The sequence below is a fragment of the Cygnus olor genome, chromosome 1 (assembly GCF_009769625.2).
Source record: "Cygnus olor isolate bCygOlo1 chromosome 1, bCygOlo1.pri.v2, whole genome shotgun sequence".
Lineage (NCBI taxonomy): Eukaryota > Metazoa > Chordata > Aves > Anseriformes > Anatidae > Cygnus > Cygnus olor.
In genome coordinates, this window is record NC_049169.1 from 205,464,802 (window position 1) to 205,487,075 (window position 22,274).

General features: G+C 48.9%; 1 protein-coding gene across 4 annotated transcripts in view; it reads left to right on the forward strand.

Moving 5' to 3' along the window:
• The window catches only part of NARS2 (asparaginyl-tRNA synthetase 2, mitochondrial), a 51,029-nt gene that overhangs the window by 19,572 nt on the left and 9,183 nt on the right, over positions 1 to 22,274 (forward strand). For 2 of the 4 annotated variants that reach the window (XM_040544449.1, XM_040544451.1), the window contains exons 7-12: positions 9,752 to 9,884; positions 16,811 to 16,909; positions 17,318 to 17,361; positions 19,102 to 19,168; positions 20,548 to 20,685; positions 21,592 to 21,689. In XM_040544449.1, the coding sequence (XP_040400383.1) occupies positions 9,752 to 9,884; positions 16,811 to 16,909; positions 17,318 to 17,361; positions 19,102 to 19,168; positions 20,548 to 20,685; positions 21,592 to 21,689 (579 nt within the window). The remainder of the gene's footprint in view (positions 1 to 9,751; positions 9,885 to 16,810; positions 16,910 to 17,317; positions 17,362 to 19,101; positions 19,169 to 20,547; positions 20,686 to 21,591; positions 21,690 to 22,274) is intronic. The other 2 variants (XM_040544450.1, XM_040544452.1) reach the window with 1 other exon arrangement.

Sequence of the window (22,274 nt, forward strand, 5' to 3'; positions counted from 1 at the left end):
TAATCCAGTGAAATTGACCCTTTCTCTCACTTCTTTAGCCAAGCAGAATTTTTCATACGCAGCAAAGGAACTATTCTTCCAAAATTCCCTTTTGGGAAGTTCTGGCTTGCTGCAGTCCTGCAGCTTTCAGGAACATCTGGTCCCTGGGAGCCTGCGGGAGGAGTCCGAGGTAGGAAGGTCTGGGAGCCCCTTCCCCATCCAGCCCTGGCCCGCGTCCCGCCGTGACTTGCTGCGGGAGGCTTACGAATTTTGAACGAATTTAAGACTTAGGAATTTTGAACCGTTTTCTCCGAAAATAAATGAGAAAAGGGGAGTTCCTGCGTTGACTTATCTGCTCTGCTTGTTATTGAAGGCAAGGTCAGAGCAGTTTGTCTCGTCTCTCGGCGTGACACGAGCGGCCCAGTTGGCACAACTTCTCGTTTCATTCGCGCTGACGGCATCCAGGTCGACCGCTCGGCGTCTGAATCAGCCAGCTGCTGTAAATCTGCGCGCTGCTGGAGGTCTCCAGAAAAGTCTTTATTCAGTAACACAGCTCTCCGCTTCGGTCTTCTGAATCTTAGATGAGTCAGTAAGCGCTCTGTGGGGCAGAGGTTTGTAGGACTGTGTGTGCGTGTGTCCCGATAACCGGTTTCAAATGTCACGGGCTTGCTGCGAAGCCGCTGGTCCTCGTGGTATTTTCTTGACCTGTGATCCTGCCGGAAGGATAAAGGCTCCTTTGGGGACCCGAACCAGACTGGAGGGTCTGTGGCAGCTGATGATTCAGAGGCACCAAAACCAGTCGCTGCCAAGAAGTACAGCTCACTGGTTCTATTTACTCATTCACTTCTCCTTTCACCCGCCTGAACTTCCCACGAGATCTACCTGCTCCTCTCCTTTCTGCCCGTGTTCCTTTAGCTGACATTTTGCACTGATTTTCCTGGCCCTTCGTCCCAGGCACTGTTTGGTCGGCCTGATGTATCGTGAATTGAACTGAAACTGCTTCCTAAAAGCTCTGGGGGCTCTCCCCTGCCGAAATCTCAGAATAAGTTCTCCCTTCTCCTTCCTCATCCTCCCTAGCTCTGTTTCTACTCCCATCAGTCCCTCGGTAGGTTTCTCATCTCTTCTTCACCTCACATTCTTTTCAAATACCCTGCAAATGGATGAAAGGCTCAGGGGGAGCCCAATAGCAGCCTGCCAGGAGGTTATCAGGGAGACAATCCCAGGCTCCTTGCAACGGTGAATGACAGGGCAAGAGAATGGGCATAAATTGAAGCGAGAAAAGTTCCGAGTGGTTATAGAGGGGCGGGAAAAACTCGTTAAGAGGTCAGTCGAGCATTGAAAGATTGCTGAGAGAGGTTGTGCACTTCTCATCCTCAGACGTTTGGAAAACTGAGCTGGGTAAAGCCCTGAGAGGAGCCTGATCTCCTGCTCAGAGCAGGGTCAGCAAGGAAGTTGGACTGGCGAGCTCCCGACGTCCCCGCCAGCTTGAATTACTCTGTCACTAAGTTTATTATCGATTTAATTCCCATTTTGTCCCAAGACCATCTTAGTGAACCGTCCCTTCTAGTTCAGCACCTCTCCCCAGGACCTGCGTTTTTCTGCCCGAACTGAAAACGTCAGCCTTTCCCCTTGACATCAGCCTGTTAATTTCTAATTATCAAACTTGGTTTAGCTGAAAAAAAAATGCTCCTTCCCTCTCCTTAAACACATCTCCGTGGTTTCTAAGCCATCGTGGACTTCGCTGCTACCCTGCCTATTCCAGATATTCTCTGCAGTCCTGCAACTGGCTTCTCTGGTTGCAGAGAGGCTCAGAAAAACCCCGGTCATCCAAACCGTTCTGGCTGTGGCTGCCTGGGCTTGCAGAGAGCTAAAAGCAGTGAGTTTCCTGTTCATTTCAGAAGGGACTAAAATCGCACAGCTTTCCTTTCTAAAGTGCCAGCGTTTCACTGATTTTTTCAAAGCACGGAAGAGAGAGAGAGCTGTCATTTGGGGCTGCTGTTCCGGCAAATGCTGTCGGGCTGCAAAAAGATGCATCTGAGGCCTTCTGCAAGAGGCTTTTCTTTCAGCAGCCTGCCAAATGCAGCCTTCAAATTTGATTCCGAAATGACTTGCTAAGGATGGAAGAGATTGCATTGTCTTCGAGCAAATATTTGCTCTGCATTGTAAGATTTGAAATGCTTTCAAATGCAGCTGCAAGAACGATGTCCAGTTGCACGGCGTCCCTGCTGCAGAGAATTCACAAATGTAGGTGTAATTATTTACATGGGATCCCTGAAAAAATCTGACGTTTCTTGCACAACAGTTGCTCGAGCCTGACTCACGGCACAGACTCTTATAATTAGCACGCTAACTTCCATTAATTAGACTGCCGCTTCATTGGAGCTATAAAAAGCAGCCGTGCCAGGTCTGGTTTTAATCAATTGCCGCATGCTTCGGTCCCTGCCTGCTGCAGGGACTGCTGACGAGTTTGTGTTAGTGGGAAGGCAAACGCAGACCTGGAGGTAGGGCAGCGAGCCGAGGGTCGCTTGGCTGGCGGGGGCTTTACAGCCCGCGTGGACGTGCTGTTGGCTCCTTCTCCTCTCCCCCTTTTTGGGAGGGGAAGCAGTTAATCCTCTTTCCAGAAGCACCGTGAACGTGCTGATGGTAGCCGAGTTTCTGGGATCCACGCACGATCTCTAGCGTCATGGAATCATAGAAACAAAGGGACCTCGCTACAGCCTCCTTTCAGGTAGTGTAGGAAGCGGTATCTTCCTTCAGCCTCCTTTTCTCGGGATTAAACCACCCCGCTTCCCTCAGCCGTTTCTCGTCTGTCTTGTTTTCTGGTCGCTTCGTTTCTCTTCTCTGAACGCACCCCAGCACCTCGGTATCGTTCTTGTAGTGAGGGGCCCCAAACTGAACGCAGTACTTGAGGCGTAGTCACACGGCGCCAAGCACAGAGGGACAGTCACTTCCCTGTCATGCTGGCCACACTGTTTCTGACGTAAGCCAGCATGTTAGCAGCCTTCTTGGCTACCTGGGCACACGGCTGGCTCACGTTCAGCCGGCTGTTGAGCAGCACTCAGGTTCTTTTCTGCTGGGCAGCTTTCCAGCCGCTCTTCCCCAAACCTATACCGCCACGTAGGGTTGTTGAGCCCCAAGTGTGGCACCTGGCACTTCCCCTTGCTGAATGCCGTACGGCCGGGCGCGGACCCTTGATCCAGCCTATCCAGATCCCTCTGCAAAACCTTCCTACCCCAAAGCAGCTCAGGGCTCCTGCCCAACTGGGTATCATCTCTAAATGATGAGGGTGCGCTTTGATCCCCTCATCAAGAGCACTGATAAAAACGTTGAACAAAACTGGCCCCAACGCTGTGCTCTGGGGAGCACCGCGGGTGAGTTACAAGAGGGCTGGTACAACCCTCGGCCGCGTGTGCCGTGGTGTCCCCGCTCCTGGAGGCTTCGCAGACTTGTTCTTGGTGAGCGAGGCAAGCAAGAAGCCTGCAGCTGCTCTCCTTGTAGCCCAGCTGATCATCAGTTGCTGATGACTCCGCGGCAAACGTGATTGCTGATGAGAAGACGAGCAGGCCTCGTGCTCAAGCAGCTCCTGCTTTGCAGGAGGCTCCAGCTCCGGCCCCGTTTGCTCCGCAGCTTTCCTTAAAAGAGACTCACAAATCCAACAAGAGCGTGCACCGAATTTCTTCAAAGCCTTGCCGTCCCCTCACTGAAGGAGGATATGGATCTGTGTAGGTGCGTGTTGCAGTCAGCTGGAGCTTGTTGCATTCAGTATAGCTTTTAATAGTGGCTTTTAGTACAGTTATTTACTTTATTTGCTTACTGTAGACCTCAGAAATTTTTAAATAGCCTCACACAGACTTGGAAGTGGGGCCCAAACCGTGGCACTTCGTGGTCATGCACCCACCGATGCAGTTTCTGGCTGCAGTTCGTATTTGCAGAGCCGGTGTCCATCTGAATAAAAAATGACATTTAATAAAAAAAAATCCTCTTTCAAGCTGTTACAATGCAGTTCGTGGAGACCATGTGTTTTTTCCACTCGGAAAGGAAAAAGATTCAGCACGGTCGCTTTCTTTTTTCTTTTTTTTCCGTGTCGGTAATGTATTTTTATGGCTTAGGCTTGGAGTCCCTGGGATGATGAAGTTCTGGAACAGCCCTTTGCACCCTGTTTCATTTAAATGTTTGAAACATTTTGTAGCGCTTCCTTGCGGAAGATCTTTTTTTTTTTTCTTTAGCCTGGGCATGGGAAACGGTGATTTGAAGAAATGCTTAACTGCTTTGGTGGCTTTCATCAGCCCAGCGTGACTTATTGTTACGAATGGGTTGTTCTGTTGACTTCAATTAAACGTCATAATGTCAAAACTTGGACAAAACAAGCCTCCGCTGAGAAGAAAGCCCTGCAGAGTCTCATAAAAGGGTGGAGGGCCTGAGCTGATGAGATCTCTGCGCCTGGAGCAGGAGAGGCTGCGTGGCTCTGAGTAACTCTGTTTGCTTTGTGTCTCGATTTTTCCCCCGCTCTCCCATCTGTAACCTACCACGATAACGCCTGGGTGTGCTGTGAGACATAACAAACAGAGCGCGGGGTGCTCTGCCAGACAATTAGGGAACGTGGATCACCTCGCTGTTAATTCAAGCGTGCCTGGACCTTGGTCGAGCAGAGGTGGGTGGCCCGGAGGGGACCCGTGTCCCCTCTTCTCCTTTTCTTGCTGCTGGAGCCGGAGCAGGAGGCGGCTGCTGCTGCACGCCCTGGACTCTGCCCTTTGGAAGGCACGGCGAGGGAAACTGCTGCATTGCTTCAGTCTGGCTGGCTGGGGTGGAAGTTTGGCACTTCCCAGTCGCTGTCTGGGAACTTAGCTTTTTTTGTTGTTGTTGTTTTTAATTTCTGTATTTATTTTTGGCTGCCTGCAGAAGGAAGTACGGTCCCATCTTGTCGCAGCATGAATCGAAACCTCAGCACTCAGCACCTCAGCTCTGCTGCCCAGGCCTGAAGCTCACAGACCGCTGTAAGAGCCCGTGTCAGGATGCAGCCCTCCACGTCTGCCCTTCCTCGGAGGGCAGACGGAACTGGCATATTCTGAGGAATCCTTTAAACCTCCTTTTTCTGGATAAAATCCATGCCGGTGTCCTCCCCTCCCCTCCTTGCGTTGCCTTTTCAGCATAAACACGAACAATTCCATTGTGCAAAATCCAAACCACCCAACAACGGTAATGGGACCGTTCCTTTTACACTGAGGTTTATAAAAAAAAAGGGTGTTTCTGTCCGGTAGTGGGGTTTCCTCTTAACGTTTTCTGCCCAGCTCAAGGATGCAAACCCCTGTCCCCCTTCTTTGAACACCTGTACATAGCAGCATCGTAGGAGCCCTGGGCTTCCTCCAAAAACTGGACCCTGGAGGCATCGGGTGGGCTTGTTTGAGTGGCTCTCTGCGTGCGTGTGGTTTCGTGCGTCGGGCCAGAAGATCTTTCAGGCTAGAAATTTCTGCATCCCTGAGCAATCCCGCTTGTGCTCGGGTCAAGTGCTGCAGCCAACTGGCGTCCCCTGGCAGCGGAGCCAAGTCATCCGCTCGTTTCGGGGGAGCAGGCGGGTCTTCCACCACCAAAACGAATCTGGTGGGGCTGGAACAGAGCGGAATTAAATTGACGAGCTTGCTTTATTGACGTCTTCCCTTTCTAAAGGAAAGGACAGGGTGGCTGACGGAGCTAAGCTCCCGACCTTTAGGGTCACCTTGCTTTCCTTTCCTCCTCTGCTGAGGCCACGCTGTTTTGTTCTTGGGTGAGGAGCGGTTGTTTTTAGATTGTCTCGCCGTCCAGATTTTAACGTCTTGGGGGCGGGGATTTGGTGGAAGCCCGAGTGGGAATTGTGTTGAAGGTTCACGTGCTGCATCCGCTTACTGGGGCCAAAGATAAGAACTGCCCCAAGTCGCCCCCCACCCAACCCCTGAGCGCAGACCCTGGTGAGGACGAGGGCGCCGTACCAACAAAAAGCTGCGTGCGCCGGGGTGGTTTGGCGCTCAGCCCCGGGTCACCACAACCGCCTTCTGTCACCGGCGTGACCTTGGCTGCACGGGAATTGCACCTCCTTGATTAACAGCCTCGCTCGGAGTTACGTCCCCTCGCTTCGACAGCACAAATAAGTCTTGATTACCCCGGCAGCAGCGTGGAGTCCTGGCTCAGAAGAGGAGCAGGATCCGTTCCCGGCTCGGGAGCCAGCAGCACCATTAATTACGTCGGGATTGCGGGGTTAAAAAGTGCCGGTAAGGCAGGGACGCCCGGCCCCGCGATCATCGTGGGAGTTTAATTAAAAGGTTCTTTTTAAGCAGCTTTGGGCACGGATACTTTGTGCTCCTCTCGTGGTTTCTATCACTGTCTTGATAATGAATTGGCAGCCGGCTGGAGTAAAACGAGCCCTCGGTCTGCGTGCCGCAAAGCTCTCAGAGCAGAAGGTTGTAGTTCTGGGTAAACTTGGGGTGAAAAGGGGGAAATTTCTCCCCCCTGGACGTTCTTAGGGCCAGGTGACCTCCGGGTGCTCCAGCAGCACATCCCTGTCTGCTTTCCGGGGGGGTGCTCTGCCAGCCTGGATTGGCAGCAGCTGAGCCTTTTGGGTTGGGGCACACGAGCTCAGCGTCGTGCAGGACGGGCCCTGCCTTTTGCTGGGGAATGCTGCGGATGTTCTCTTGGCTTCCACGTCAGCTTCGCAAGATTTCCCAGAGAACCAGGGGCTCGGCACGTCGTCGTGGTTCTCTTCTCGTGCGCCCTCTCGTTGGAGACGAGGAATCGGCACCGCCGAGTTTGGAAAGACTCAGTGCCAAACAGCCCCTCCTGACCTAGGAACGTTTTGGAGACTCAGCCAGAAGCTTCAGGTTATTTTTAAATGCTGGAAGAAGACGCACAGAGGGCACACGGAGGAACGTGAAGGATTCGTCAGCAGCACCATAAAGCACAGGAGTCACAGCCCCAGATGCTGAACGCACACACAACAAAATGACTGCTTTTGCCCTTGGTACCATCAAATCGAAGCGGAGTCAGCCCCAGTCCTTGTTTTCTGATGTATTTATGCATGCTCAGCATGATGCAGCAGCATGTCCAATCCCAGATACGTTTCTTAGTAGCAGCTGAAGCACAAATAAAGGTCAGATCTGCGTAGCGTGCATTTGCTTGATGTCTTGAGTGGCAGGGGACAGTCAGCAGTACGTGAAAGCCTGGCTGAAAAATAATTGTTCGTGCTCGGAGCTGATAACGCGGCCTGCGAGTGTCTTAGCTGTGCTTCTCTGTTACTCCCAGGCTTCTGGTCAGCGCTGCATTCCTGTTGCCAGATGAGAAAGCGTTTATTGTGCTCCTCTGATAGCTCTGCCAGCGTGATGTCTGCCTGGTTTCCCTTTGCCAGCATCCCAGGGTCATGGTGAAGTCCTCGCACCTACTTGGATCCATCCTTTCCCAAAAAGCAGCCTGAGGAATGCACGATTCCTCTCCCCCTCGCAGGTTTGGAGGATGCCTGGAGCTGAGAAAAGCCTGAAACGGGTGCCTGGGGGAGTTCTGCACTCGTCCTCCCCAAATACCTGGCACAGAGAGGCTTCATTCTTGCAGCACAAAATCGATCTGTGGCTGTGAAGGATCTGGCCACAGCTGACACCTTGGAGCAGTAAGTGTTCTCTGTTTCCTTTCAGAAGTTCTGCAGCCGGCGAGCCCCCTGGAAGGTAAATGACTAGAGGTGGTGTTCGGGCTGCTGTTCGGGGGGAAACGAGCCCAGTTCGGAGCGCTCGTGGTCGCTGCGTTGCTGGAGGCTGTAATTTGCTACCTTAGGGGTCTGCTTGTGCCTGGACAGGCGCTGAGAAACCTGTGAGGAAAGGGAGGATGCTTATGCAAAGCTGCTGGCAGGCTTTGAAGCATCGCTTTTTGAGATCTCCATGTCAGGGAGGAGCTGGAGAGCTGCACGCCAAACCGAGCAGTCCTGGGTGCCTCCTTCAGCAGGCGCAAGCTTTTCGAACTGTTTTTGTCTTGCGTCCGTTCCAAACTGGATTTGTGACTAAACTGATGCATTTAGGCAAAACCTTTTAACTGAAGAACCCCAAATTGAAATATTTTAGCAAATGTGGGCACAGGTAGCACACTGCAGGCCGATGTCTGTGTCCCCCACAGCAAGCCAAAGTTTGTGACCGGTTCTGCCTTAACCAGTTTTGTCCGAGTGACTCACTGCTGCGTGTTTGTTGTTCGTATTGCTATAGCAGTTGAGGCTCTTAAGCTTTGGATCCAAGACCTTGTTGTGCCAGGTGCTGTAGGAACATGGAAGGGAAATTAAAAAAAAGCAAGGCGTTGAGGAAGAAACACGCATATCTCTGGAACAGGAGGCAACAGATGGCTCCGGATGGGGGAGCACGAGGAACTGGTGAGGTAATACTGACCTGGGCAGGGAGCAACAGGCTCGTTATAGCACTTAGCTAAACATCACCGAGGTTTTTGTTGAGGCTGCAGCAAAGGGCAGTTCGGAGGAGGATGATCAAGCCAGGGCAGAAGTTTACGGTAACATCCCATCGGGTTGAATATTCCACGGGGAATGGAAAAGGATCCTTCACAAAAGATGTGTGCTGCAAAACGTTGGTACCATAGGTGCTGTGGGCACGCATGAGGGAGCCCAGGACCGGGGCCTCAGGGCTCTGAAAGCGGCGAAGGCATCTTTGTCTGAACAGGGAGAGCAGAGCCAGTGGGGAAGGAAAACCTCCAGGCAGGCCACGTACTTAAAATCTGGACCAGCAGCTGTCTTCTCGCGTGTTTACTACCAACAACCCAAGGAAAACAAAAGTGCTGTTCCTTTTGATCGCAGCCTTTAACCACCACGCGACACGAGGGAACAGATGAGTGCACCAAAACGTGTCCGTGCCTTTGTTTGCCCTGCAGATGCCTCCCTAGAGGGTAAGGGGAAAACGTCGCTCTTCGTAGCCGTGTTTGCTTAAACTCCAGTTCAACAAAATCAGCGTGTGCAGAAACTTCAGCAAACGTCCTCTTTGAGGCAGAAAGCTGAGCAAGACGCAAGCCAAACGCCAACCCCAGCAGCCAGCACACGTCCTTTCACCAGTGGTAAACTCTGCCTCATCTCTGCCGGTCAGGTGCTTTTTCTCCCACGCGCTGTTTACTGCCAAAAATAACGCCAAGTGAGAGGTGTCCGTGCTTGTTGGAAACACCTCTCCCTCTTCCCCAGTCACGGTTTGCCTCCCTTGCATTTTGGGAAGAAAACACAGCCATCACAGCACCCACTCGGGAAGCTCTCCCTGGCTTGAGGATGTCCAGGAGCCCGCGTGCTCGTAGGTGTTGCTTGGGGAGCAGCTTCCCCGCAGTTAAAATTGGACCGGATGATCTTGAAGGTCTTTTCCAACCTTAATGATTCTGTGATTAAACTTGAAAGTTGAACTTGATAATAGGAAATCCATTGGTTACTTCAGCACCAGGTGCTATCCCAGATGTGGTTTCTGCATTAGGGGGTCCCTAATTAGGGGATCCCTTTTAGCTGAACCGTTTTCAGCTGTGGAAGGAGCCCGGTCCCGTATTCCTTTCAGAAATAAACTTTGGTCTTGCCACTAGAGGGGGACTGCAAGCCGTGCAGCATGTATCCAGCCTGCTGGATATACGTAATGTGACAGCACCATACACAGCAGTGCCATTGAACTGGTCAAAGACACAATGGAAGCATGAAAACTTGGAGATCCTGGGAGAAAAGTGAGCTCGTGGATGGGATTTTCAATATAATGCTTGTGCGCCGGGCCTGACCTACCTCGTTCTTGTCCCCTTGCAGGGCCTTTACCCACGTGTTCACCTTTGGGCCGACGTTTCGAGCTGAAAACTCGCAGAGTCGCCGGCACCTGGCAGAGTTCTACATGGTGGAGGCTGAGCTGTCCTTCACTGAGAGCCTCCAGGACATCATGCAGGTGGGCACCTCCAAACGTTTGGGCAGAACCAGCGTCAGAATTTCCTCCTCCTCCCTTAGCTGCGCTCCCTGCTCTCAAGTGATTTTCCAGGACTGAGCACAGGTAGCCACGTGATGGATGCTTACGCATCTTCCTGCTTTCAGCACGAGCCAGCTTACACCCAGTAGGACTTGGGAGTCAATACCCGCACAGGTTGTTGTATGTCAGATGAGCTCCTTGGAAGGCCGTTGGAGAAATATCCTGTAAACAAACAAGTAAATAAAATTAAAAAAAAAATTACTTGGGGCACTGGCCGCACACGTGTGAAGCAACATCCAGGTGGTGATTCCTTCAGTCTGGATCATTTGCAGTCTGCAGAGTCTTGGCTTAGCAGCAAAGCTGTCTCCTGTCTCTTATGTGCTGCTGCTGCTGCGCTTTGGGTGTCTGGCTGGCACTGGGCTCTGCAGACCCACTGGGAATCTCTGTGCTCCATTAATAATAACCCACTCTTCTTTCTTCTTTCCTCCAAAACACCTTTGCATAGTCTAAAGAGCATAACATGCACGTATGCTTCCACCTTGCATCCTGAGCACCTGGTTTCTCTAGGTAATAAGGAGCTGATTGAAATTGTCACTGCTTTTATCAAGTATGAAGCGAGTAATATAACGAGTCTTCTGCTCGGTGGTGTTGAAGCCCCTGAACACAGCATGAACCTGTACTCTTGCACTGAGAACCCTCGTTTCTTGGCTTCTGAAGTATATCAGGTTCTGAAGTATATCCAGTTGAGAGGATTCAGAGAATTAGGTTTGGGAAGCGCTCTGGAACATGTAGGGCCTTCACTCTAGTTGTAGGGAAAGGAGGAAACTCCCCCTTGGCTTGTTTTTTTTTTTTTGTTGGTGCTAAAATCTTGTAAAGTCTCAGCTTGTGCTTTCATTTTCCCCTTCTTTCTCCTGCCCCAGAGTCTCTGACAAGAATCCGTTCTCGTTACAGAAATTCTCCTAGCAGTAATGGTTTTGCATTCCCCGTAGCAAGTCCGCATTGCAAAACGCTTACTTTTGTGATGTTCTCTCTTGCAGAAGTGGAGTTCCTGTTTTGTTTATTTTTAAATTGTTGGGCAATCTCTTTTGGAAAAATAAAAAAAAGAATAAAAAAAAAAAACACACAAAAACACTGACAGCTACTCTAAAGCCTAAGTTAAGTTTCATTTTTCCCCCCATAACTGACGTAAATTCAGTGTTCTCTCTCATATCTGGCCACTGGGCAGCTTGTTGTGTTCTTTGTTTGATGCCAAACGCCCAGCTGAAAGCCTCGGGGGCTATTGGCTAGAGTTAGCATCTGAACTTTGTCCTCAGATAAATAGCTGGATTGTTGCAAAATTATGTTTAAAAGTGGTGTTCAAGATGTGGAATGAATACCTCCAACTTCAGCAAGTTAGTGGGCTGGGAGTGCTCAGCTTCTTCGGGGACATCTTGGAAGTATTTGTTTTTAGATTGTTAAAGGGTACAGAAGAGCCTTGCTACAAAGATATGTGTGTTTACTGTTCTCTAGCGAGATGTTTCTTTAGCCAAAGCTCCAAAAGAAAAGCAGCTTTCTTTACAAAATAAAAGGAAGAGCAAGATTCGAGAGCAAAGGTGCATGCACTCGGGAGCAGAGGTCTGTTTTTCCCCAGTGTAACTGCACGGGGTAATGCTCAGTTATTCCTAAATTAGCAGCCCAGTTCTTGGGAAGTCTTGCGTGTCTCGATCACGCAGTGCAAATTTCTGCTTTGTGCCAGAACGTGTCTTAGTGCTCCGAAGAACCTTAAACTCTCGCAACGCAGGTTTCACAATCCTTTCTGCGGAAAGTCTCGGTGCGTTCGGTGCCGCGCTCCGCGCCGAGTGCCTGCCTGATACTCTTACTGCTTCAGCCTACAGGGAGTACGTGAGTGCTTCTCAGGCCTTTGTGGCCTCTTTCCAAAGGAGTCTAGGCTAGAAGTTCCGTCAGGTTCCCCCAAGGCACTCTTCCTCCAAGGTGAGCGAGAAAGAGTTAGGAGAAAGTCAGGTTAGAAGAGATCCATCTTGTATGGAAGTGTCTGGTCTCATCAGAGTGCTGATTTTCAAGATCTCCATTCCGACCTGTCCTGTGAGATGCCTGCTCCCACCCTTTCCCCCTTTCTCCAGTGCTGTGTTAAGCAGTCGTGTCCGTAGATCATTATTTTCTATTTTAATTTTTGGCTGTCCTGACAGTGAAAAGGATTTTAAAGGGTCCCACTTCACTCGTGACACTAATGGGGCCTCAGAGAGGTAACGTGGTGCCATCATTATCGAATTTCATTAAAGGCGCATACCAAACCATGTTAAAAGAACATTATTTAGGCGGCAAAGTTAGGAAATGCCTAAAGGAAGCTTTTCTGGGAGCAGTTGTTGCATAGCGTTAGTCTTCCGTAATAAAGTCAAATCTTGGCAACACGAACTGCATAAAATGGAGAACAAAATTTAACCCACAGTATTTGAGCTCTGGTCTGAGGGCAGAAATATCATCTGCCTGTGGTTATGTACTTCACCAAAACGAGCTTGCTGTCATTGCAGCCAGGTGACACGGAGTATTGTTACCTCTCTTGTACAGAAGGGAATTCAGGCACAAAGTGAGGTCAATAAATAGCAGCACTGGCACTGGGGTGCCAGTTTTAAGGACCTTAGATCTGATTCCAGAATCTATTGTGCTCTGGGTGCTTTCTGTCTTTAGGCTAAGACAGGTTGGCAAATCTGGCTGCAGTCTCAAGGAACAAACACTGGAAATGACATGGGAAGGTTTTGTTCCAGATGTCTCGTGCAGTGCTCTTTTAGAGACACTGGGGTATCTGCAGGGCTAGTTTCCTTCTCTGAAGTGACATCCAGCTGTCAGAGCTGAACCTCTTTCTGTTCCCTAGCCTCCATCAGCAGTTACTGTTCAGCTTCTGTGGCCAGGGAAGCAGTAGTCTGACAGACAAGAGTCTCTCTCCTTCCTTTCCTAACAACAGCATCTCCCCAGAGGGGGTCCAGTGTAAGAAAAACAGTGGCCACGTAATGAAAACTGTCCCTTGAGCTGGATGCGCAAGAAGGCTCACCTGGGGCCGCGTGTGAGATCTTAAGTGGTGAAATTCCTAACTGAAGTGAGCGATTTTGCATCTCTAATACAATCTTTTTTGGAGAACCCATAGGATTATCAGTGTACCATAGCAGATAAGAAGATGTGAAGAGGAATGTCCCTTGCAAGCATATTGCTCCTGCGGTCCTGGTAACTGCTTCCTTTGCTGTAGAAGTGTTGTGCTCCGCTCTTGTGCAGCCGCTCGCTCACTGTCCCCTGGTGGCCTGGGAGAGAGAATCGGAAAGGTAAAAGTGTGAGAACTCGTGGGTTGAGACAAAGACAGCTTGCTAGGTAAAGCAAAAGCCACACATGCAAGCAAACCAAAGCCAGGAACTCATTTGCTACTTCCCATCGGCAGGCAGGTGTTCAGCCGTTTCCAAGAAAGCGGGGCTCACTCATCACACCTAACAGTTTATTGGGAAGACAAACTCCAAACCTCTCTGCTTTCCTCCTTCTTTACCCCAGCTGTTACTGCTGTATGGTGTGGGACATCCCTCTGGCCAGCCTGGGTCAGCTCCTGGCTGTGTCCCCTCCCAGCTCCTTGTGTACCCCCAGCCTCCTCACCAGCAGGGCAGCACCAGAAGTGGAAATTTCTTGGCTCTCTGTGAGCGCTGCTCTGCAGCATCTGAGACCATCGGTGTGTTATCACCAGTGCTTTCATCAAAAACCCAAAGCACAGCATCGTACCAGCCTCCTCGAAGAAAATTAACTCCATGCCAGCCGAAACCACGACAGTAAGTCGTCCACTGGGTTCCTAAACTTGCTTTCCAAAGGGACGATTTTGCAAGAGCGGGGAAGGCAACAACGCTGCAGTCATGTCCTCCCTTTGCAACAAGGGTACATCACGCACAGGCAGAGCTTTTTTGCTGTGTAGCAGGGAGAGTGGCCTGTAGAAATTCAGCTCTTGAGCTGTTGGTATATAACTGAGAGAGGGGACTTACAACCAAAATCAGGTGTGAGCCTGCCCTGTGTGTGTATGTGCACAGGGTGTGTGTGACACCAAGCATGAAGGCAACAAATAACAGCCCAGTTGGTGGATATTCGGTGTGTACGTTCCCTGCAGCCTGCGCTGTATCAGTATAGGTGGTCTTAGGGAAACGCGTAAGGAAAAATCCTACTGGCGGTTCTTGTGATTTCCTCAAAGTATGCCTGGGTGATATTTTTATGGACAGGTGATGATTGGAACCCCTCTTGTACACAGCAACTTCAGTTGCTGCTGCTGACGTCTGCCACTGGTTTGTTGATGATTTCCTCTGTTTCACCCCCGGTCATAACGTGACTTGGGAAGAGAATAAGTTGCAGTATCAAAAGCTCCAAGTCAAAATTAAACAACACAGTTGAGATCTGCTCCTACTCAAAATCAGAGGTAATTAAATTCCACGGGGACATCAGGGAAGGCCAGAACCGATGCTGCTGAACTTCTTTGGAAGGTGAGAGAATCAAGAGATGAAAGTGGGGAGACGTAGGGGAGAAGGGAAAATGTTGACCTCTGTCCTCCTCACCTGCCTTTCCGCCAGCACAATTCCTGTATTTTCATTACGAAGCAACCAAACTTTCGGACACCGAGAGTCCCACCTCCAAGACAAGCTACCAGCCGTGTTCCGGTGGTGGTTTCCCTAAGTCTCCCACCAAACGTGCCTCTTCCAGGATTCATTCACAGCCAGTCCCTTGGTCCGTCCCTACAGCTCACGTGCTCAGCAAGCCAGTGCCTGTGGTTCTCCACTTACATCTCATCCAGCCTGCTTTCCAGTCCTTCATTACATTAATCTGCTTAAAGCCAGAGCTTCTGAGTCGGAGAGCTTTATTTTTCCTTTATTTTTCGCCCTGCTGTTCGTGCCTGGTACACATTTGGCATAAATAAGAATAAGAGCAGTGAGGAGGCCGACGCATGACCCACGTGTCTTTTTTTTTTTTTTTTTTTTTTTGCCAGGATTAAACCTCAATCTCAACCCTGGAAATATTTCTCAGATTGTTTTTCCCATGCCACCCACATCTTTTTTCCACAAGAGGAAGCTGCTTGTGTTGAATGCTGTGGGAACCTAATTGTTACTTTATCGCACAGCAAGGGGAAAAAAAGTGCTAATTAAACAACGTGCTTTTCTAAAACCAGATGATACTTTCATTTTCTAGAAGGAGGAAGCTTAATGTAAAATCCCTCCGTCTCTGCCTCGCTGAAACCAGATGAATTGCCAAGTTTTCTAATTTCATTTGCATAAGCCTTTTTCTAGCTACTTTGAAGAAGGTTCAAAGCTGACTGTTTGCTTGTTTGCCGCTCAGCAGCAGGAATGCTAGCTTTTCGTTTCCTCTGTGCTTGAGTACCAGCAGGGGTAAAACTGTTCATCTGCATATGATAATGCTGGGCCTCGTTTGGATCTTCCCTTTTTAAACAGAGGGCCCAGATCGATGCAGGACTCTGAAGGCTCCAACGGGATGAAGACAGGGGCTGACTTACCAGCTTCTCCTGGCTGGTGGGATGCGGAGACTGTTCATCAGCACAGAGCAGCAGTTCAGGACAGGTGATGAAGAATGGCCTTCTAAACATGAGAGTTTGAACAAAATGCCTGAAATCTCATCTTAGTTATGTCAGGAGCCCAGCTTCTTCTTTCCCCTGCGTTTTGTTCCTCTTGCCCTGTAAGGTCTGGTTCCTTACTTGCTTCTTCCTCAGATCTGCAGACCAGAAGTCAGGTTCATCTTTTGCTTCTCTCAGCTCTTCGGTTCATGAACCAAGTTGTTAGTTTCACAGAAAACGTGCCAGGACTTTCAGAGGTGCTTTTTGTTGTGAAAAACCTGGTCTCGTCCTAGGCTAAGGTGAAATGCGGTCCAGCTGCTTTGCTCTGCTGCTTACAGAGGAGATGAGAGTAAGGAGAGTGATTTTGCAGAAGAGTTGGAAGCATCAGTACTCAACAGGTATCAAATCCCTGCTTTGTGCAGGCGTGGGATTACGAGGAGATTTGGGAACTCTTACCTGCCAGCATGCCAGCAAGGGTTTGGGATAGTCTGCTTTGCGTAAGCAAACACAAAAACTACTCTTACAACAGGCTGATCGAAATGCACTGGAGTACAATGTGGGGCTTTTTTTGGTTTTGTTTATTTTGTTTTGGTTTTTGTTTGGTTTTGTTTGGAATCCAAAAGGCATTTGTTTAGTTTAATTCTTTATAGGTGAAGCCCATTTTAATAGGTAAATGTACCCAAACTGGATGTGAATGTCACTTAGCTGATCCACATTAGTTTAGGAAAATTAAGCCAGGTCTGTTTTTTTTAGCTTCTCGAACATCCCCGCATTGATGTGTCAGTTTTAGCTCTCTGCTCATCTCTGCGCATGTTCTCTTTGCTTTGCTCTTACTGTGCAGAGTCTCTCTGGACAGAATCTGTCGGGCAGGCTGGCTCTACTCAGCACACATTTATTCCCCTCTACTTTAGTTCTGTCCGTTGTAACAACAAAGCAGAAAAGCAGCATTGCTCATTCCAGGACAGGCATCTTCCTAATGATTCATCTGAGCCCAGTCACCACAAATGGTTGTAATGTGTTCATTTGTGGCTGCTGCTCAAATGTTTCAGGTGTGCTGTTTGCACTGGAGATACTTGACTGAAGATGCCAAGGCCATCAGCAGACGCTGAGACCCTAAACCCGTAGCAGAAAAGCAGGTTCTAATCCTCTTCAGCTGGTGAGCAAGCCTGCTAATTAGGAGCATTAGCAAGCTGGTGCTGTTTTATGCAGTCTGACGATGCAAAAGCACAGAAGCTCCTTTTGTACCCTTTGGCTGACGTGTACTGCGTTTTATTTATAGTCTGGGACATCTAAGCAGTGTTAATTTCTCATGCCCTTCTGTTTTCTCGATTAGGTTATGGAAGATCTTTTCAAGACGGCAACAAGCGCCGTGTTCTCCAGATGTCCTCGTGATGTTGAGCTTTTTCATAAATACGTAGCTCCTGCCCAGAAGGTAATAAATGGGACAGGAAAGAGCTGCGACCCTTCTATGCGTTTTGGGAGCTCTTGGCAATAGGGGGGCTTAATTTTTTTTTAATATGTCCTCCTGTGTTAATGAACTGTGAAGAGCCAGGAGTTGGCCTGAGCTTAAGTTATTTTTCAGGCCAACGCAGAGAGGACGCACAACGTGCTATAGCATTTGTGGCAAAACTGTAGTTGTGTCATCGCCCAACGACCTCTGAATCCTCAGCTCAAAAATTAGGTTCCCTTTTAGCACCGAATGCTTTGGAGTGGATTTTGACCTGTATCTAGAGCACAACGCAGACCTACAAATCAAAACTTAGAGGGGGGTGACTTCTCTGTTTCTTATGGGCCCCTGAACCCCTAGGAGTAGCTTTACTCTTTTGTTTTTCTTGTTTTGACCAAGGGCAGGTTGGAACAAATGCTGAAGAACAAATTTGTAACGTAAGTACTTCAATTTCAAAATGATCTGGAAGAGGGCTTGGGGGGAGGGGGTTCCTATTTTCTAAATCTTCTTTTACTTTCCCAACTCGGTGCCTGCTGGGTTAGCATAATGTCTCCTCAAGAGCATGAACTGAAATTCCTTCTGTTCTGTTTGCCAGTCCTCCTGTCACCTCTGCATGAGACCGGTGCCTGAGTCTGCCGTCCTTTCGCTTTTACTTGCCTAGACGAGATCCTCTTTCTGCCAGGGTGTCCTCCTTTCGGCATGCTCCTGACGAGTGCTTTGCTCACAGTGGTTTGCTCCTTGCTTTCAGCTTTGGTGCTCTGCCATCCTTTGCATTTTCTCTCCAACATATCCCTTTTTCTGCAATTTTTTTTGATGTTGAAAAATGCCAGTTGATTTTCTGTTCCCAATTACTTGTGCAACTCCTTTTTTCAGTTTGCTCTGTGCTAAAGAACTGAAGAATTTTGTTCTCCTTCCTTGCCCCCCCCCCCCCCCCCCCAAAATATCTCCTCTTCTCTACCCTTGCCCATCTCTCCAAATAGTCGTGCTCTGCATTTATCTCACAGAACATTCCAGCAGTGGTTTTCCCGTTAAGCAGCTCAGCTGCAACAAGATCACGATGCTCCCATTGTATCTCATCTGCACAGACCACAGAGGACCTCCGTGAAGGATTTTGATCCTTCTTTCTTTGGACCTAACTGATCTTTCCAAGGAAGCAGAGTTACACTCAGCTTCTGCCGTGGTCCAAGGAAAAAAAAGAGTCGGCCCATCCCTTTCTCCCTTTACGTCTCTTTCTTCAGCTGCTGGCACATCTGGGGCATTCCTGCCTTCCACATCTCGGTTACATGGGCTGAACCTGTGCCAGTAACGTATCCCGCTTGGACTGCGCCTCGCATAAACCAAGCACATGCAGCAATGTATTCCTGATGTATTTCCTCCAGAAGCCTTCCATGTAGCTGGTGCCCATGGAGCTCGTGCCCTTCAGGGAATTTGTTTTGTAATTGCATTTGGCTAACGATACAGAGAGATGAAATTACTGTGAGCGAGTTGCTCTTTCTCTCCACAGCATCTGCTTGGTATGTGGAAAACTTGTCAGCAAAAGCATCTTCCATCGAGTCTTGATTTCCAGTTACCAAGCCTCCAGCATCTTTGGCTGTACTTTTTCTGTTTGCTTTGCCACGATGCTCTTCTTCTGTACTGGTGGAAGGCAGTGGCGAAACCGCTTTCAAAGCTGTCAGAGGAGCAGAGAAATGTTGCTGCAAATAAACCTCATGGTATTTGCAAAATAAAAAAGGTTCGAGGTACGAGTTCTTTGCACTCTGGGCTGTTATTTTTGCCTCCTAATACCGTGCTGAACGATGGAGCCGTGTTGCTGGAACTGTGCCAGTGAGGACACGTTGTTTTCTTTAAAAATATAATCATCAAATTTGTATGAAGAGGTTCTGTGCAAAACTCCTGACCGAAATGCAACGTTGCAATAACGCAGAAGTGGCTTGAGAGCTTAGCACTTCCTGCCCTGCATGTAGCTGAAGCACAGGAAAGCATAGGGCACTTGCCATATAAAATGTAAGCCTTTGGTTTCCATCCAAAGCGTTATTGGGAAGTCTGACATCACAGCACAAGTTGGCATGGCCGTGGGGAAATGCCTCCTTAATTTTCCAGTGCCACGCTTGGCCAGAAAACTTTCTTGTTATTCCTTTCACAGTTATCTCAAAGGTGTTTTTTTTTTTGTCTTGCAGAATTTCCTACAATGAAGCAGTGGAAATTTTGAAGCAAGCTTCTCAAACTTTCGCTTTTAAGCCAGAGGTGGGTGGTTGCCTGGCTGCTTCTCCCTGTGCCTGTTTTTGCACACAGCCAGACTGAACTTTGCAGGTCTCCGGGAAGCCTCCTTTCCCTCTTTCTGTATCCGAGTAGTGCTGAGTGTGTTCTGGTGTCGGCAGCTGTCATCATTCTTCAGTAGTCTTCGAATAAGGGAATGATATTTAGATAGCACCACAAGTTTTACGAGCTTTAATAAGCCAAAGCCGTGTCAAAATATCATATAAGCTACATGGAGGTAAAGGGAACCCCTCGTCTCTCCAAAGGATAATTGTTACCTGGGAAAGAGAATCACACGATTAACCTCAGTATTAGCTTACGGTTTTCAGAAAATTGTGTTTTGCCTAGTTTCAAACATACATACCAGTATGGAGAGCATTCCTGGCTGTGCTCATCTCCTGTATAGAGATTAATCTTAATCTCATTCTGCTATTTTAAGGAAAATGACCCTCTGGCTGAAGGGTTCTTCGTAGCTGGTTGGGTAACCGTCTGGTCTCTGTGTGCAAGTGGGTGTAGAACCTCAAATCTTGTAGGGGAATGTAGCTACAAATCGCTCCAGTAGTGCTGTTGCACAACTCATTGCTGTTTTTCTGTTGCAAAGGAGATTTATCAGATAACTACTTAAGAGCATGGGATTAAAAGGAACCATCTCAGTCAAATCTGTGCTATCTTGGTCTGAGACAGCAAGCTCAGGATGTTTTCAGATGAGAAGAGAATATCCGAATATCAGTTTCCCTCCTTCCTCTGTATTCTTTGCATGTCCTATGTTGGGATGGAGGTTTCTAGTCAAAAGCCACAGAATTTGTAACGTCGCTGGAAGAAAGCAGGAGAAGCAAAGGGCATTGCAAATGGCCAAGTTTTCCGGTAACAAAGAATTGGCTGGTAGGATGCTGGGTTTTCCTGAGTGAGAATTAACTTGGCACGTAACAGGACACAGCAAGGAAGAGAGCGGTCATCGTAGCAGAGCTGCTTTCTGTACGCCAAAGTAAGGCTGGTGTGCTGGGCTGAGTAGAGCAGTTTTGGATAGCTGCCTATTTCCCTGGAGCGATGTGGGGAGAGGGTTTTGTTTGGCGGGGTTTTTGGGGGGTTGGTTTGTTTTTTTTTCTGGTTTGATATCAGATGCAGGGAAATCTGGCCCTGTTCTGGGAAACCTAACTGTTATTTTCATCGCTTTGCTCTGCCTTAAAACCGGTGGAATTCTTTTGTCTTAGCAAATTTTCCCGTCGCCTGTGGGCGCTCAGAGTTACTGCTCGTGGTTTCGTGTTGCTCGAAGCCACGCCTCTCCTCTGCAGGGATTTTGCTGTGTCTCTTACCACAGGCGAGGTGCGCCAAAGCAAGACACCAGGTCCCTTTTCTTGTCTTCACAGTGGGGCTGTGACCTCCAAAGAGAACACGAGAAGTACCTGGTGCAGCACTGCGGTGAGGTGCCCGTGTTTGTCATTAACTACCCATACGATCTCAAACCTTTCTACATGCGGGACAACGAAGATGGACCCCAGCGAACAGTGAGTCCACGGGTCACGCTTCCTCCTCCTTTTCAGCTGAGCGTGTGCCTTAGCCCTTGATGGATGGGGGTAGCCTTCTGCTGGGCCTCCAGTCAAGAAGTCCAAGATGAGACGTGATCCTGTCCGGTCTCTTTTCTGTTATAGAAGAAATCTCCAAAGCAGGAGTACCGGGAGGAAGATTCAGGAGTTGGGCAGCGTTAAGTTTTTGCTTAAGTCCCTTAAGACAGATTTGCCATAGTTTGTTTATTTTCCTGGTAAATTTATTCCTGCTGTTGCTTCGCTTGCTTTAATTCTAGCACCTGTTCGGCTGTGGGCTAAGCAGCCCTACAGAACAAAATTTAGAAGAAAACCGGCCAAAACCTAACGGCATAGGTGATAACGCTGTGATCCTAACGCTTGGATCAGCACATCGGTGCCATTGATCCCTTGGTACCGTTACCACTAGAGCAGTCTGAAGGAGTGGGGCCACGCAGACACATTACAGCACCACTTTATCACCAGAGCTGCATAAACTCTAAGGAAATCAGGTCCTGTGCATGTTTGCCTCCTCGTGAGCTCCCATTTGTGTTTTTTGCACCACGTACAGACTTGGCTGTGTGCACTCCTGTCTCCAGAGTGACCTGATGGCATTCAGTTCACACCACGTGGTTGCAAACGTCCTCAGCCTGGAACGTGACTGCCCTCGTTTAGGTTTTCTGTAGGCCTGACAGTTTCTGCCACTGTAGGCTTCCCTCCCAGCCTTCTCCTGCCCAAAAGAGACTTTTTGAGCGCGTGCAAATACTTACCTAAGAGTCCTGGACTCGACAGGAGAATCATAGTAGCTTTTTACAAACAACTATCCAGTGTCAGCTGTACTTCTGCTGTAGACTGAAGGGCATAACTGACACTATTTGTCTTTCTTTTAAGGTTGCAGCTGTCGATCTCCTCGTACCAGGAATAGGGGAGTTGTGTGGAGGCAGCTTGAGAGAGGAGCGCCTGCCCTTCCTCGAATCACGCCTGCAGAGGTATGTGGGACCTGCAGGTGCCAGGAGGCCCTGCTCTGAAGCACTTTGTCCTTGAACCTTTCCTCCGCAGCTTTGGTGGCTGAGAGCTGATTGTGAAGGTGGAAGTTGTCAAATAGAGCTCGGATATTTTTGTCACTGCGTTGTGCAACTGAGGAACTGCAGTTTTGGTCAGAAGCTCTGCTAGCCGTGATGCAGCTGGCCTCGGTGGCATCGTTTCAGAGAATACTTTTCTTAGCTGACAGTTTGGTGGGAAGCTTCACTGGAAGAGGCTAGGACCTGTTCTGAGTCATGCAGGCTCTTTGACTGTCTCTTTCCCTGCTGCTTAGTTCTGGCTCATGTGACATGGAGTGATTTTAGGCTAAATTCAGTGTCAGAATATCAAAGCCGCTGTTTAGTTAACAGTAACTGACGTTACAGATGGGGTAAATCTCCATGGAAAATTGTTCCCTAGATCCCATCTGAGTTTTCCAGAGAACCTTTCATAACTCACATGAGTCCATTTGTGCCAGTCGTACACTTGTACAAAGCAATTTTGGAGCGGGATTAATCCCAGAGTAACATCATTTGCATGTTGGGACTGAATTT